This window comes from Tauraco erythrolophus, chromosome W (genome assembly GCF_009769465.1).
Source record: "Tauraco erythrolophus isolate bTauEry1 chromosome W, bTauEry1.pri, whole genome shotgun sequence".
NCBI classification, from domain to species: domain Eukaryota; kingdom Metazoa; phylum Chordata; class Aves; order Musophagiformes; family Musophagidae; genus Tauraco; species Tauraco erythrolophus.
Genome location: NC_141497.1, coordinates 12,549,010 through 12,563,275, shown reverse-complemented (window position 1 = coordinate 12,563,275; position 14,266 = coordinate 12,549,010). Strand labels below are relative to the sequence as shown.

The 14,266-nt window shown below is 45.0% G+C and overlaps 1 protein-coding gene across 5 annotated transcripts in view; it reads left to right on the top strand.

The window, feature by feature from the left end:
- LOC147526213 (5'-AMP-activated protein kinase catalytic subunit alpha-1-like) overlaps window positions 1-14,266 on the top strand; it is a 55,203-nt gene that overhangs the window by 17,432 nt on the left and 23,505 nt on the right. For 4 of the 5 annotated variants that reach the window (XM_086630137.1, XM_086630136.1, XM_086630135.1 and 1 more), the window contains exons 3-4: window positions 7,069-7,162; window positions 8,105-8,249. In XM_086630137.1, coding sequence (XP_086486263.1) covers window positions 7,069-7,162; window positions 8,105-8,249 — 239 coding nt within the window. Of the gene's footprint in view, window positions 1-2,757; window positions 2,862-7,068; window positions 7,163-8,104; window positions 8,250-14,266 lie in introns of those variants that run through there. The other variant, XM_086630139.1, reaches the window with a different exon arrangement.

Sequence of the window (14,266 nt, the reverse complement as noted above, 5' to 3'; positions counted from 1 at the left end):
ATAGAATGGTTAGGGTTGGAAGGGACCTCAAAGATCATCTAGTTTCAACCCCCCTGCCATGGGCAGGGAAATCCTCCACTACACCAGGTTGCCCAAAGCCTCATCCAACCTGGCCTTGAACACCTCCAGGGATGGGGCATCCACAACTTCTCTGGGCAACCTGTTCCAGTACCTCACCACCCTCAATGTAAAGAATTTCTTTCTTATATCTGACGTAATTCTGCCCTCTTTCTGTTTAAATCCATTGCGCCTTGTTCTATCCCTTCACGCCCTTGTAAAAAGTCCCTCTCCAGCTTTCCTGTAGGCCCCCTTTAGGTACTGGAAAGCTCCTATAAGATCACCCCAGAGTCTTCTCCAGGCTGAACAGCCCCAACTCTCTCAGCCTGTCTTCACATAGGAGAGGTGCTCCAGCCCTCGGATCATCTTCGTGGCCCTCCTCTGGACTCGTTCCGGTAGCTCCATGTCCTTCTTGTGTTGGGGACTCCAGAGCTGAACACAGTATTCCAGGTGGGGTCTCACGAGAGCTGAGTAGAGGGGCAGAATCCCCTCCCTCGACCTGCTGGCCGCGCTCTTTTTGATGCAGCCCAGGGTATGGTTGGCTTTCTGGGCTGCCAGCGCACATTGCCAGCTCATGTTGAGCTTCTCATCCACCAGCACTCCCAAGTCCTTTTCCTCAGGGCTGCTCTCAATCCATTCTCCGCCCAGCCTGTACTTGTGCGTGGGATTGCCCCGACCCACGTGCAGGACCTTGCACTTAGCCTTGTTGGACTTCATTAGGTTCTCACAGGCCTGTCTCTCCAGCCTGTCAAGGTCCCTCTGGATGGCATCCCTTCCCTCCAGCGTGTCCACAACACCACACAACTCGGTGTCATCTGCAAACTTGCTGAGGGTGCACTCAATCCCACTGTCCATGTCTCCAACAAAGATGTTAAATAGCACTGGTCCCAGTACCGACCCCTGAGGAGCACCACTCGTCACTGGCCTCCATGTGGACATTGAACCATTGACCACAACTCTTTGAGTGCGACCATCCAGCCAATTCCTTATCCACCGAGTGGTCTGTCCATCAAAACCATGTCTTTCCAGTTTAGAGACAAGGATGTCGTGTGGGACAGTATCAAATGCTTTGGATAGGTCCAGGTAGACAATGTCAGTTGCTCTTCCCCTATCCATCAATGCTGTAACCTCATCATAGAAGGCCACCAAGTTAGTCAGGCAGGATTTGCCCTTAGTGAAGCCATGTTGACTGTCACCAATCACCTCCTTGTTTTCTATGTGCCTTAGCATAGTCGCCAGGAGGATCTGCTCCATGATCTTGCCAGGCACAGAGGTGAGACTGACTGGTCTGTAGTTCCCTGGGTCTTCTTTTTTCCCCTTTTTAAAGATGGGGGCTTTGTTTCCCCTTTTCCAGTCATTGGGAACTTCACCAGATTGCCACGACTTCTGAAACATGATGGATAGTGGCTTAGCAACTTCATCTGCCAGTTCCCTCAGGACCCGTGGATGCACTTCATCAGGTCCCATGGACTTGTCCACCTTCAGGTTCTTTAGATGGTCTCGAACTCGATCTTCTCCTTCAGTGGGTGGTTCTTCGTTCTCGCAGTCCCTGCCTTTGCCTTCCGTGACTTGGGCCATGCCGCTAGAGCTTTTGCCAGTGAAGACTGAGGCAAAGAAGTCGTTGAGAACCTCAGCCTTCTCCATATCCCGGGTGGCCAGGTCCCCTGTTCCCTTCCGGAAAGCGCCTACATTTTCCCTAGATCTCTTTTTATCACTGACATATCTATAGAAGCCTTTCTTGTTGCCCTTGATGTCCCTGGCCAGATTTAACTCTATCAGGGCTTTGGCTTTCCTAACCTGATCTCTGGTTACTCGGACAATTTCTCTGTATTCTTCCCAGGCTACCTGTCCTTGCTTCCACCCCTTATAGGCTTTCTTTTTGTGTCCGAGTTGGTCCAGGAGCTCCTTATTCATCCATGCGGGCCTCCTGGTGTTCCTACCTGACTTTCTCTTTGTTGGGATGCACCACTCCTGAGCTTGGAGGAGGCGATCCTTGAATATTGTCCAGCTTTCTTGGGCCCCTCTTCCCTCCAGGGCCTCATCCCATTGTACTCTAGCGAGGAGATCCTTGAAGAGGCCAAAGTCTGCTTTCCTGAAATCCAGCGTAGTTTTTGCCACTGCTTGCCAGTTAGGCTCACTTCAGCCTCTAACACCGTCGACTGTTGGGACCCCGTGTCATCTGGAAATGTAGATGGAACCCCTCTAAAGTTCGATGGCATCAGGGTGCATTGGGCACCAGTGTTCACTAAAGCCTTATACTTCTGGGAGTCTGATGTGCCAGACCACCGAATCCACACAGTCCAGTAAACTCGATTGTCCCTTTCCTCCACCTGGCTGGAGGCAGGGCCCCTCTAATACCTGTTATCATGTCAATAATTCACTCCTTGTGCAGGAGGATCAGCAGGCTTAGAATCAGGATTTTTAGGAGGATTAGTCCTCCCGTTTTGTCTAGGGAATTGCTCACTGTAGACTGGAGCAACACCTGTTTTGGAGGAATTGGAATAATTCCTATTTCTGTTGGTTCTTCCTTCCACCTGGCATAGCCTTGTCTCTAGGGCTGAGGTGGGTTTTCCATCTCACCTTCTCATGTCTTCTCCATGATCACGCAGATAAAACCACAACTCACCCCGTGATCTATACCATCTTTCTCGAGGAGGGTAACGCCTGGTTCTAACAGCTGAAATTCTGGAATGTGCAGGTGACAAGGAGTCTACTTTTTCTCTTAACTCTTGGACCTCTTCGGACAGCTTCTCCACATCCGCGACGCAGGTCCGTACAGAAGTATTATCATCATATCATCAGAGGTGAGTGACCAGAGTACCTACGGGTGGTGCATCATCGTCTCCGACGTCCATTATTGCCAGTGAGGTGGAATATGCTGATGGCGCGTTCCGTAGAATCTTCTGCCACATTGGTCGTGTGCACCAGACGTCATCTGAATCTTTGCATCTCTGTCCGCTTCTGGAGTCAAAATAAATCATCTCTTGCACGACTAGTTCCTTCAGATACTGAATAGCTCTCTCTGTGTTGGCCCACTTGCCCAAATGACATGGTACCTCTTCCTTGAGGAGATACCTTTCCTTTACAGCTGCCAGGTGCTGTCTCCAGAGGCTGTGAACTTGTGTGTGTCTTCCAGTTGCTTTATCAATGCCTCCATCCATAGCAAGGGCTCCCAGCTGCCTGGCTTCTCTACCATCTAACTCCAGACTACTGGCCCCCATGTCCCAGCATCTGAGCAACCAAGTGACAATGGGCTCACCTATATGACGGCTGTAATCTCTTCGAATGTCTCGCAGCTCACTCATGTTTAGAGATCGGGTGGTTATTGTCTCCTCCATGAGATTGTCATCTCTCCTCCGCCCACTTCTTTGGGGAGAAACAGAACGTTCTCACTTTGTCTCTGCCTTGGTTGCTCTTCATCATCCTCTCCTCTACGTTCTGGCTTTCGTACACATTTCTTCTTCCTTACAGGAGCAACTGGGTTTGTGTAAAGGGATTCCAGTGGTGGGTGAGGGGATTTGCTCCCTCTGACTTCCCTGGTTTCGGAACCGGGTCAGACCCAGTTCTGGCCACCAGATCGGACTCCCATCCCCCTTAGGGTTGAGCCAATTGGCGCCTCTGTGAATTGCCCTATTTAAGTCGAGACAAAGGAACCGGAAAAGGTGCTTCGCCCGGCAGTGAGGAGAGAAGGGAGGAAGGCACTGCCCCCGCTCCCCGGCTCCCGCTGAGGATGGTGGCGGCAGAGCTGCCTGGGGAACTCAGGGAGCGCACCGCTCCTGGGGTGCCCGCTGGGCCAAGTTCACCCAGAGAGGACTAAGGTCTGAGAGAAACGGCCACATAGACACTGGGTCAGTGAAGATGGACAGGACGAGGTGTGCTGGAGCTGAGTTTCTCCTGCAACCAGTGGCAAGACGGCAGTGGCCCCCCTGCAGCCAGGACAGACTCGGTGGAGCAGAGACCCACTCGCAGCCCGTGGAGAAGCCCACATTGGAGAAGAGATGCCTGAGCCTGAGAGAGGTCGTGGAGAATGGGCCGCATGACAAGGCAGAGACGCATCTAAAGTCCGTGGGAGGACCCACGCTGGAGCGAGTGGCAAGAACTCCCTAAGAATCTGAGACTGTGGTAAAGCCCGCACTGGAGCAATCCGATGGGGAAGGATTGTGTCCTGCGGGTAGGACTCATGCTGGAGAAGTCTGTGAATTTTCCTTGTGAGTAGGGGATCCACTGGAGCAAGGGAAAAGGGTGTAAGGACTCCTCCTCCTTTAAGAAAGGAGTGGCAGTAACAACATGGGATGAACTGACCTGCACTCCCCCATTCCCTGTCCCCCTGTGCCGCTGGGGGAGGGGAGAAAAGGAAAGGGGGGGAGGTGGTGTTTTTACGATCTGACTTTGTTTCTCTCTATCCTTTCGAGTAACTGTTCATAAATTGGATTGTTTTGTTCCCAAGCTGAGTCTGTTTTGCCCAGGACCATGGTTGGTGGGTGCTCCCTCTGTTCTTGTCTCAACCCTTAGTCCTTTTATTACCTTTTTCTCCTCTCCACTTCACTGAGGGGAGGAGTGAGAGAGCGGCTGTGTGGAGTTTAGCTGCCGGAGCGGCCTAAACCACAACAGCATTATATGTTTGTATATGTTATTGTCATTATGCATATATATTAATATATCATTATTAAATTGTTCTTATCTCAACCCATGGATCTCCTTCCCTTTTCCCCTTTAATTCTCTTCCCCATCCCCTGGGGGTGGGGGAGGGTGAGTGAGTGGCTGGTGTGGCCTTTAGTTGCCAGCTGGGCTGAACCAGGACAGAAGCATCAGTGTAACCAACTGAGATATGAGAGTGGAACAGGAATGTGTACTTGGTGCTGCTAAATTTTTAAGTCAGCTTAACATATTTCAAGTAACAACTTCTTTCTCAGGAAATTATGGGGAAATTTCTCCTGCATGTGGAGAGAAGGGACAAGATTTAGGAGATGATGGAAAAATTGATGGATCCCCATCTTTTCAGTTGGTCAGCCTGCATTTCCAAAGGAGAAGGGTTATTAGCCTGTGTGTAAATATCATTTGAGCTATAATTGATACTGTTGTGAAGGTAGACTTGCTGGTAACTTAGGATCTTACTGCTTGTGCTATTAACTGGATTGAGGATCTGCTAGACAGCAGCTCGAGATATTTGGGAGATAAACAGATTACTTCAGCTGAATATTAAAAATTAGACAATGTCTAATTTGTAACACTGCTGTGCTTTATTGAAAATTTCATACAATGCTTTAGCAGTATATATAGTTTCAAGCCTGCCTCAATAAGATTTTTTTTCAATACCATATTTTAAATAAATACCTTTTGGAGCATTTCCTTGTGGCTTTTGACCTCTAGCAATAGAATGCATCTAGTTTTCCTATATAAAATTGCCTCTTCGTGCATTCTGGTCATCTATGCTGTGTGGTTTGATAACCTTACTTATATTATAGGTATGTAAGTATTCCACAACCTCCTTTTCCGTAACTAGAAAAATGAACTGACCATGGAGAAGCATGACTGAGTCTTCTAAGAGGCTGAAAACATAAGGTGCAGAATGGCTTCTTCTTTTCAGTGATGCTGAGAGGTTTATTTCCCAGCATTGTTCACTATCCAGAGGATGGAAAAATCACTGTGAAGATGCAAGCTATAAACTGTTGCTCATGTTTGTCTGAGCATGGAGCTCATTGATTTCACAACTATGGGAAAGATTATTAACAGCAATGCTGTTAGAAATGAGATTGCACTGTAACTTTTGGATTAAAAGGTTTAAAATACTATTTCTGTAGAGTGTCTTAGTCATGGCTTCAGAATGTTCATATTTAAGTACATGACATACTTTCAACCAAGGTATTTGAGAGAAAATTAGTAAAGGTAAACATCTTGGACTATAAGATGTTAGGTAAAGTTGACGTTGAGGATTTCATGTTGATAACTGCCTCAGAATAGTATTCAGGTTATTGGAATGTTACACTATAATACTAAGCTGTTAAAATAGATACACACACGCATATATATGTGCATGCGTACATTCACCTGGATAGTCTGAACTCATTGCTGTCTACACAGTTCAAGAATAACTTGTCTGAGTAAGCTGAAGCATGTCTGGTTTTCCCCCTTGTCTTAGAATCAGCATTTTGAAGAATACTTCAGTTCTGTAGTGTATGTGTGAATTCAGTTATTTTTTTACAATTGGGATATTTGCATGCTTAAGTGTAATACCCTGAAACGTTTGTTTTCATTCAGTTGCTACCTCCTATCTTCTCAATAATATTATCTGAATTTTGACTGAAGGTTTATCAGTATGCATATTCTTGTTACATTAAAAATTCATCACTTATGACTGCTGTAAGGGGGGAGGGGAATTAAACAACTTTTAGGTAAGGATACGTAGAAAGCATCAATCTCTTAAGTGGAAAGTTTGACCATAAACTAGTTATTTCAAAGCTTTTTTCAAACTTAAAGTATAATGATAAAAATATAGTAACCATCGTGTCAATACTCTTAAATACTAATGACAAATTTTTTTTTTTTGTAAAAGAAAATTGCTCTCAATAATCATGAATATATTTTTCAAGTCTCAAAGTACACTTTCTTTTTATTTATGGCAAGGCAACTTTTGCCTAAGATTGAAAGGTGTATACTTTTGAGACACTAGCAAAGTCCTTTTGAATTCCTTCCTTGCTGCACTAAGATGTCTGTGAGGCAGCACTGTAAATGACTTCACAGAAATAATTTGGAATAGTCCTCTGAAAGTATGAAGACTGATCTTCCTGGTGGAAAAGAAAAATTCCTTGCTAGTCTTTGCAATGATGGCATCACATAGTGAAAGGAGAGGAAATAGCTTCTGAAAAATATTATCATTCCCGTAGCTGTAAATTGACTGTTAAAAGTATACTTTTAAAAAAAAAATGATTCTTTGCACAACTTTGGCTTTAACTAAACATAACTAGCTTCTTTTACTGAGTGCATAGACTAACAGATACCTTCTCTTATCAGGTACCAGGTCATCAGTACACCAACGGACATTTTCATGGTGATGGAATATGTTTCAGGAGGAGAACTGTTTGATTATATCTGTAAAAATGGAAGGGTAAGAAGTAGTCCAACTCTACAAATCAATGACTTGCATTCTATTATTGCTTTTGCAACATTCCTGTTAAATGAAGCTTTGTTTTTATGTATTCAGCATTAATTTTTGCAGTTAGCAATTAAAATACACTTTATGACTACATCTTGTTTTCAAACTAAAAATGGTTATATGTTAACACTTTTCAGATCTTTATGTATGACTTTGTAGCTTTTTTCCACTCGACTGAATAATAAATGATACCAATATGTTAATTTACAATTGCTGTGTACAAACTAGATGGACATGTATCCAGTTGGAGTAGCTGAAAACCATTTCTTCAATATTATTGGAAAGCTACTGTTGTGCCCTTATTAGCCTCTTCTACTAATAGAATGGTTTCTGTGAAAGTCCTAAAGTCACTTTTGTCGAACTATCTAGATAGCCAGGATAGTTGTTAAACTGAGCAAACTTTGACATGGATTAAGGTGTGGTTTATAGGAAATGCCCAGCTAAGTCTGCTGTTTGGGGCTAGCTGCTAATAGGAGCATAAGTAGCATTTAAAATTTATCACTTCTGTACTGTCATCAGCTTTGATATTACACTGCTTAAATATCAAAGTTAATTGATATTCTAATTAGAAATATTAGCACTCAAATGTTAACTTTGTCTAATTACTGAGTATATAACATCTGCCTAACCAATTTCAAAAGTGTAATTGAGAAATTTCAGTGACTCTTGAGTTGGTGGATATTGTTTTGGTTTAGTCATTTTAGAGCTGAGGTGCAAGTAAAATGATATAAACTATGAAGCTTTGTGCTACAAGTTCTGATCATCTGCTATATAAAGTATCAAAACTATGAATGGTAACTTCAGGTCATGGGAAAATTTCCTTTAACTTGGTTTTCTTCTATATGAATTATCTTCTACTGTCTCAGAATTGCTTAAAGCCTTTGTTTATCTTAGCTTGATGAGAAGGAAAGTAGGCGTCTGTTCCAGCAAATCCTTTCTGGTGTGGATTACTGTCACAGGCATATGGTGGTACATAGAGATCTGAAGCCTGAAAATGTGCTGCTTGATGCACACATGAATGCCAAGATAGCTGACTTTGGTAAGCATTGCTATTTTATATCTGATCACATTTCTGTTTTTATTTAGACCCTTTTAATTACTATGGGAAATACTTAATAAAATGTGTATACTTGAATATCCTGGTGGTGGAACATAATACAAGAAAACCTGAAGAGTATGAATGTAAAACAAAATTATGTTCTTGCACATGTGTAGAATTTGTTTTCCTCTAAAGCTTTCTCCTCAAGTCAGGTATTTTCTGTGACTAGGTGAAATTGTGAACTGCCTTGTTTGGTCTTGCTTGACAATATTTTTCTGAAATGCTAAATAGACTTAGTTCCCCACCTTGCCGCTTCAAAGACTCTCTTACTGCCTGTTTCTCCATCTGTAAAACATAGATGCTTAGCTCTCTTGGAAGTACAGTGCAAGGACAGTTCATCATATTTAAGAACCACATTGCTCTAGTAAAATACACTACTCCTACAAAACTACTCTAAAGTCACTTTAAAAACTCTAAAGATGTGATTGAAAAAATGTAATTAAAGCATAAAAGGTAAAATAAGAACAGTTAATTTTGCAAACTCCTGTTGCTGAGAAGACTGATAGCTAGTTCTTAGAACTATCTGAATCGGGAAACCTGACCATATAAGCATAGTAAGGTATCCATACTGCTACATCATCATGATATCTCTTGTAGGTGTAATAGATAATACCTGCCCTTGTAAAGCACTCGGAGGTCTCTGAAAGATGCTAGGTAATGCTGAGTATTCTAAGTATGTCTTAAAAGTATGGTATTCAAGTATGTGGGTGCTGGGATTCATAGTGATTTCTCTAGTGTAGAAATAGAAAATGCTTTGGGTGAAATGACTTACCTGGTGAAGAAATGAAGTACAGTAACTTATAAAATATCTTCCTGTAACTCAAGTATCGGCAAAGCTATAGCACTCAGTTAATTGTGACAAGCTTATTAAACAAGAACTTAATAAAAGCTTTTGTATATTGGAGTATGAAAGATTATGCAGCCTCCACTGAGGAAACTAGGAGATATTTTCCACAGCTATTCTAGCAATGGTAATTTTTTACTGATCATAGGGTATGCTGAGGGCTGGTGAATGAAGATGGTCTAGTTCTGAAGTACACTTTGATCACTAACAGTATCTAAATTTCAAGCTATACTAAACTGCAATGATTTAGGAACCAGTTGAAGCAGTGTAGGTGTCTAAATTGTGGTGAAGCTGTGTGCACTCCTCAGTTTCCTTATTCTATTGTCGTGGGTTAGGTTGAACCGCCCCCCCACACACAGCCGGTCACTCCCCCTCCCCCACCCCCAGGAATGAGGGAGAGAATTAAAGGAGAAACGGGAAACCCGTGGGTTGAGATAAGAATGATTTAATACAGATGATTTAATACAGTGTAGATGCTCACCACCCCCTCGTATGCGAAGCCCGTCTCGTCCCGAAGCTGCAATCCTGGACGAACGCGAGGCCCCGAAATAGAGCAGGGCAGAGAGAGAGAGAGAGAAAGAAAAACAGCAGAGCAACAGCGCAGCAAGCGCAAAAGAGCAAAAGTGAAAAAGAGCCAAAGCGCAAAAGCCCTTCTTCCCGGCTGACCCTCGCTTTTATACTGGGCATGACGCTGCATGATATGGAATACTAATTGGCCAGTTTGGCCCTCAGTCTTAAGTTCCACCACAAATCACAAGGGGAATCGTGTCCTCCTTGTCCCAGCTATACTCCCCCCTTATCCCGCCGTGTTTCTGCACTCTGGCACACTGAAAAGTCCTTGGAGTTTCACTTCCAACCACAAACATCAGCTTGCTATCAACATTCTTCTCAGAGTGAGCCTCTGAGTAAAACCAAAACAGGGAGCTCTTCTGGCTGTTAAAAAAAAAAACTCTGTCCCACCTAAAACTAGGACAGTATCCACCCCTTATTCCATACCATGCATGTCATGCTCAAACCTTACATATATACTATTCCCTTAGCCATGGGTCATCCCTCCAAAACGTGTCTTCATCTGTTACAGCAGTCTCTCAGGGCAGGAAAGATGACGTGGAATTCGCTCAGTCGGTAGAACGGATGACACGTAGTCTTTGTTGTGTGTGGCGCCTGGAGCTCGTAGTTGGTGTATCCAGCCGCCCTCTGCAGGTTGAAGATGTTGATCTCGAAGAAGTTGCTGGGTGTTTGGATTCTGACGAAATTCATTCTTCATTAACCTGGATGATTCTTAATATAATGGCATTAGTACAATGTGACAACCATAGCAATGATGGTATGCAGGGACAGGGTTATTCAGCAATTAATATCACGCAATTCAATTCATTTTATCATCTATTTTCACCCAACATCAAATCCCCTTGAGGTACACATCGGACTTCCCCGTCCTTCTGCATCACCCACCAAGTGCACCCAGGTCCCTGAGCAAAAGCAATCCCACAAATGGGTTTACCTTTACCCGAGGCAGGAATAACCCAGACTGTCTTCCCGAGTATATTCCTCATGTGCACTACAGGGACTTTATCTCCTTCTACAGTATGTAGAAGTTCTGATTGGGCAGGACCAGCTCGATTGGCAGATCCTCTAGTGTTGACTAACCAGGTGGCTTTTGCTAAATGCATATCCCAATGTTTGAAGGTTCCACCACCCATTGCTTTCAGTGTGGTTTTTAGCAATCCATTATATCGTTCAATCTTCCCAGAAGCTGGTGCATGATAGGGAATGTGATATAACCACTCGATGCCATGCTCTTTGGCCCAGGTGTCTATAAGATTGTTACGGAAATGAGTCCCGTTGTCTGACTCAATTCTTTCTGGGGTGCCATGCCGCCACAAGACTTGATTTTCAAGGCCCGAGATAGCGTTCCGGGCGGTGGCATGGGGCACAGCATAGGTTTCCAGCCATCCAGTGGTTGCTTCCACCATTGTGAGCACGTAACGCTTGCCACTGCGAGTTTGTGGAAGTGTGACATAATCAATTTGCCAAGCCTCTCCATACTTATATTTCAACCAACGCCCTCCATACCAAAGAGGTTTCAGCCGCTTGGCTTGCTTGATTGCAGCACACGTTTCACATTCATGGATCACCTCTGCAATGGTGTCCATAGTTAGGTCCACCCCTCGATCGCGAGCCCATTTGTATGTGGCGTCCCTTCCTTGATGGCCTGAGGCATCATGGGCCCAAAGAGCTAGAAATTTTTCACCTTTATGTTGCCAGTCCAGATCCACCTGAGCCACTTTAATCTTAGCGGCCTGATCCACCTGTTGATTGTTTTGATGTTGTTCTGTGGCCCAACTCTTGGGTACATGGGCATCTACATGTCGTACTTTTACAACCAGCTTCTCTACTCGAGCAGCAATGTCTTTCCACAATGGGGCAGCCCAGATGGGTTTACCTCTGCGTTGCCAGTTGCTCTGCTTCCATTGCCGTAGCCATCCCCACAGGGCATTTGCTACCATCCAAGAGTCGGTATAGAAATAGAGCACTGGCCACTTTTCTCGTTCAGCGATGTCTAAAGCCAGTTGGATGGCTTTCACCTCTGCAAACTGACTTGATTCGCCTTCTCCTTCGGTAGCTTCTGCGACCCGTCGAGTAGGACTCCATACAGCAGCTTTCCATTTTCGATGTTTTCCTACAAGGCGACAGGATCCGTCGGTAAACAGAGCATATTTCTTCTCATTGTCTGATAGTTCATTATAAGGTGGAGCCTCCTCAGCACGTGTCACCTCCTCCTCCTCTGGTGACATTCCAAAGTCTTTACCTTCAATCCAGTTAGTGATCACTTCCAAAATTCCTGGGCGATTGAGGTTTCCTATCCGAGCTCTTTGTGTGATCAGCGCGATCCACTTGCTCCGTGTGGCATCAGTTGCGTGGTGTGTAGACGGGACGCTCCCTTTGAACATCCAGCCGAGCACTGGCAATCGGGGTGCCAGGAGCAACTGTGCTTCCATACCAATCACTTCAGAAGCAGCTCGGACTCCTTCATATGCTGCCAGTATCTCTTTTTCAGTTGGAGTATAGTTGGCTTCGGATCCTTTGTATCCTCGACTCCAAAACCCAAGAGGTCGACCTCGCGTCTCCCCTGGCGCTTTTTGCCAGAGAGTCCAGGTAGGACCATTCTCCCCGGCTGCAGTGTAGAGCACATTTTTGACATCTTGTCCTGTCCAGACTGGTCCCAGGGCTACCGCATGGACTATTTCTTGTTTAATTTGTTCAAAGGCTTGTTTTTGCTCTGGGCCCCATTCAAAATTATTCTTCTTTTGGGTTATTTGATAGAGGGGTTTTACAATCTGGCTGTAGTCGGGAATATGCATTCGCCAGAAACCCACAATGCCTAAGAAAGCTTGTGCTTCCTTTTTGTTGGTTGGTGGGGACATAGCTGTTATTTTATTAATCACGTCCATCGGAATCTGACGACGCCCATCTTGCCATTTTATTCCCAAAAACTGAATCTCCTGGGCAGGTCCCTTGACCTTACTCTGTTTTATGGCAAAGCCTGCTTTCAGAAGGATCTGGATTATCTTTTCACCTTTCTCAAAAACTTCTTCTGCTGTGTTGCCCCAAGCAATGATGTCATCAATGTATTGCAGATGTTCTGGGGCTTCACCCTGTTCCAGTGTGGTCTGGATCAGTCCATGGCAAATAGTGGGGCTGTGTTTCCACCCCTGGGGCAGTCGATTCCAGGTATACTGGATGCCCCTCCAAGTGAAAGCAAACTGTGGCCTGCATTCCGGTGCCAAAGGAATTGAGAAAAACACATTGGCGATATCAATTGTAGCGTACCACCTGGCTGCCTTTGACTCCAGTTCATACTGAAGTTCCAGCATATCTGGCACGGCAGCACTCAATGGTGGTGTAACTTCATTCAAGCCACGATAGTCTACTGTCAGCCTCCACTCGCCATTGGACTTACGCACAGGCCATATGGGGCTGTTAATAGGTGAGCGGGTCTTCGTCATGACTCCTTGACTCTCCAGTTGACGAATCAACTTATGGATAGGAATTAGAGAGTCTCGGTTGGTACGATATTGCCGTCGGTGCACTGTTGTAGTAGCAATTGGCACCTGTTGTTCTTCGACCCTCAGTAACCCCACAGCAGAAGGGTCCGTTGAGAGACCAGGCAAAGTAGACAGCTGTCTGCCTTCTTCTGTCTCTACTGCAGCTATGTCAAAAGCCCACCAATACCCTTTTGGGTCTTTGAAATACCCTCTCTTAAGATAATCTATGCCAAGGATGCACGGTGCTTCTGGGCCAGTTACAATACGGTATTTTTGCCACTGCTCTCCAGTTAGGCTCACTTCAGCCTCTAACACAGTCAGTTGTTGAGACCTCCCTGTCACTCCAGAAATACAGATGGATTCTGCCCCTCTGAAGTTCGATGGTATCAAGGTGCATTGGGCACCAGTGTCCACTAGAGCCTTATACTGTTTGGGGTATGATGTGCCAGGCCACCAAATCCACACAGTCCAGTAAACTTCATTATACCTCTCCTCCACCTGGCTGGAGGCAGGGCCCCTCTAATGCCTGTTATCATATTCATCAGAGGAATCAGCAGGATTGGAGTCAGGGTGGCTAGGAGGATCAGCCCTATCATTTTGACTAGTGGACTGCTCACTGTAGACTGGGACAACAGCTGTCCTGGAGGAATTGGAGAATCTAAATTCTATTTCTGTTGGTTCTTCCTCCCAACTGGCGTACCCTTGCCTCTAAAGCGGAGGTGGGTTTTCCATCCCACCTTCTCATGTCTTCTCCATGATCACGGAGGTAGAACCACAGCTCACCCCGTGATCTGTACCGTCTCTCCTGTCTCTCTCGAGGAGGGTAACGCCTAGTTCTGACAGCTGAAATTCTAGAACGTTCAGGTGGTGGGAAATCTACTTTTTCTCTTAATTCTCAGACCTCTTCAGACAGCTTTTCCACAGCCGCAACACAGGTTCGTATAGAAGTATTATCATCATATCGTCGGAGGTAGGTGACCAGATTACCTACGGATAGTGGTGCTTCATCGTCCCCGAAGTCCATTATTGCCAATGAGGTGGAATATGCTGCTGGCGCACTCCGT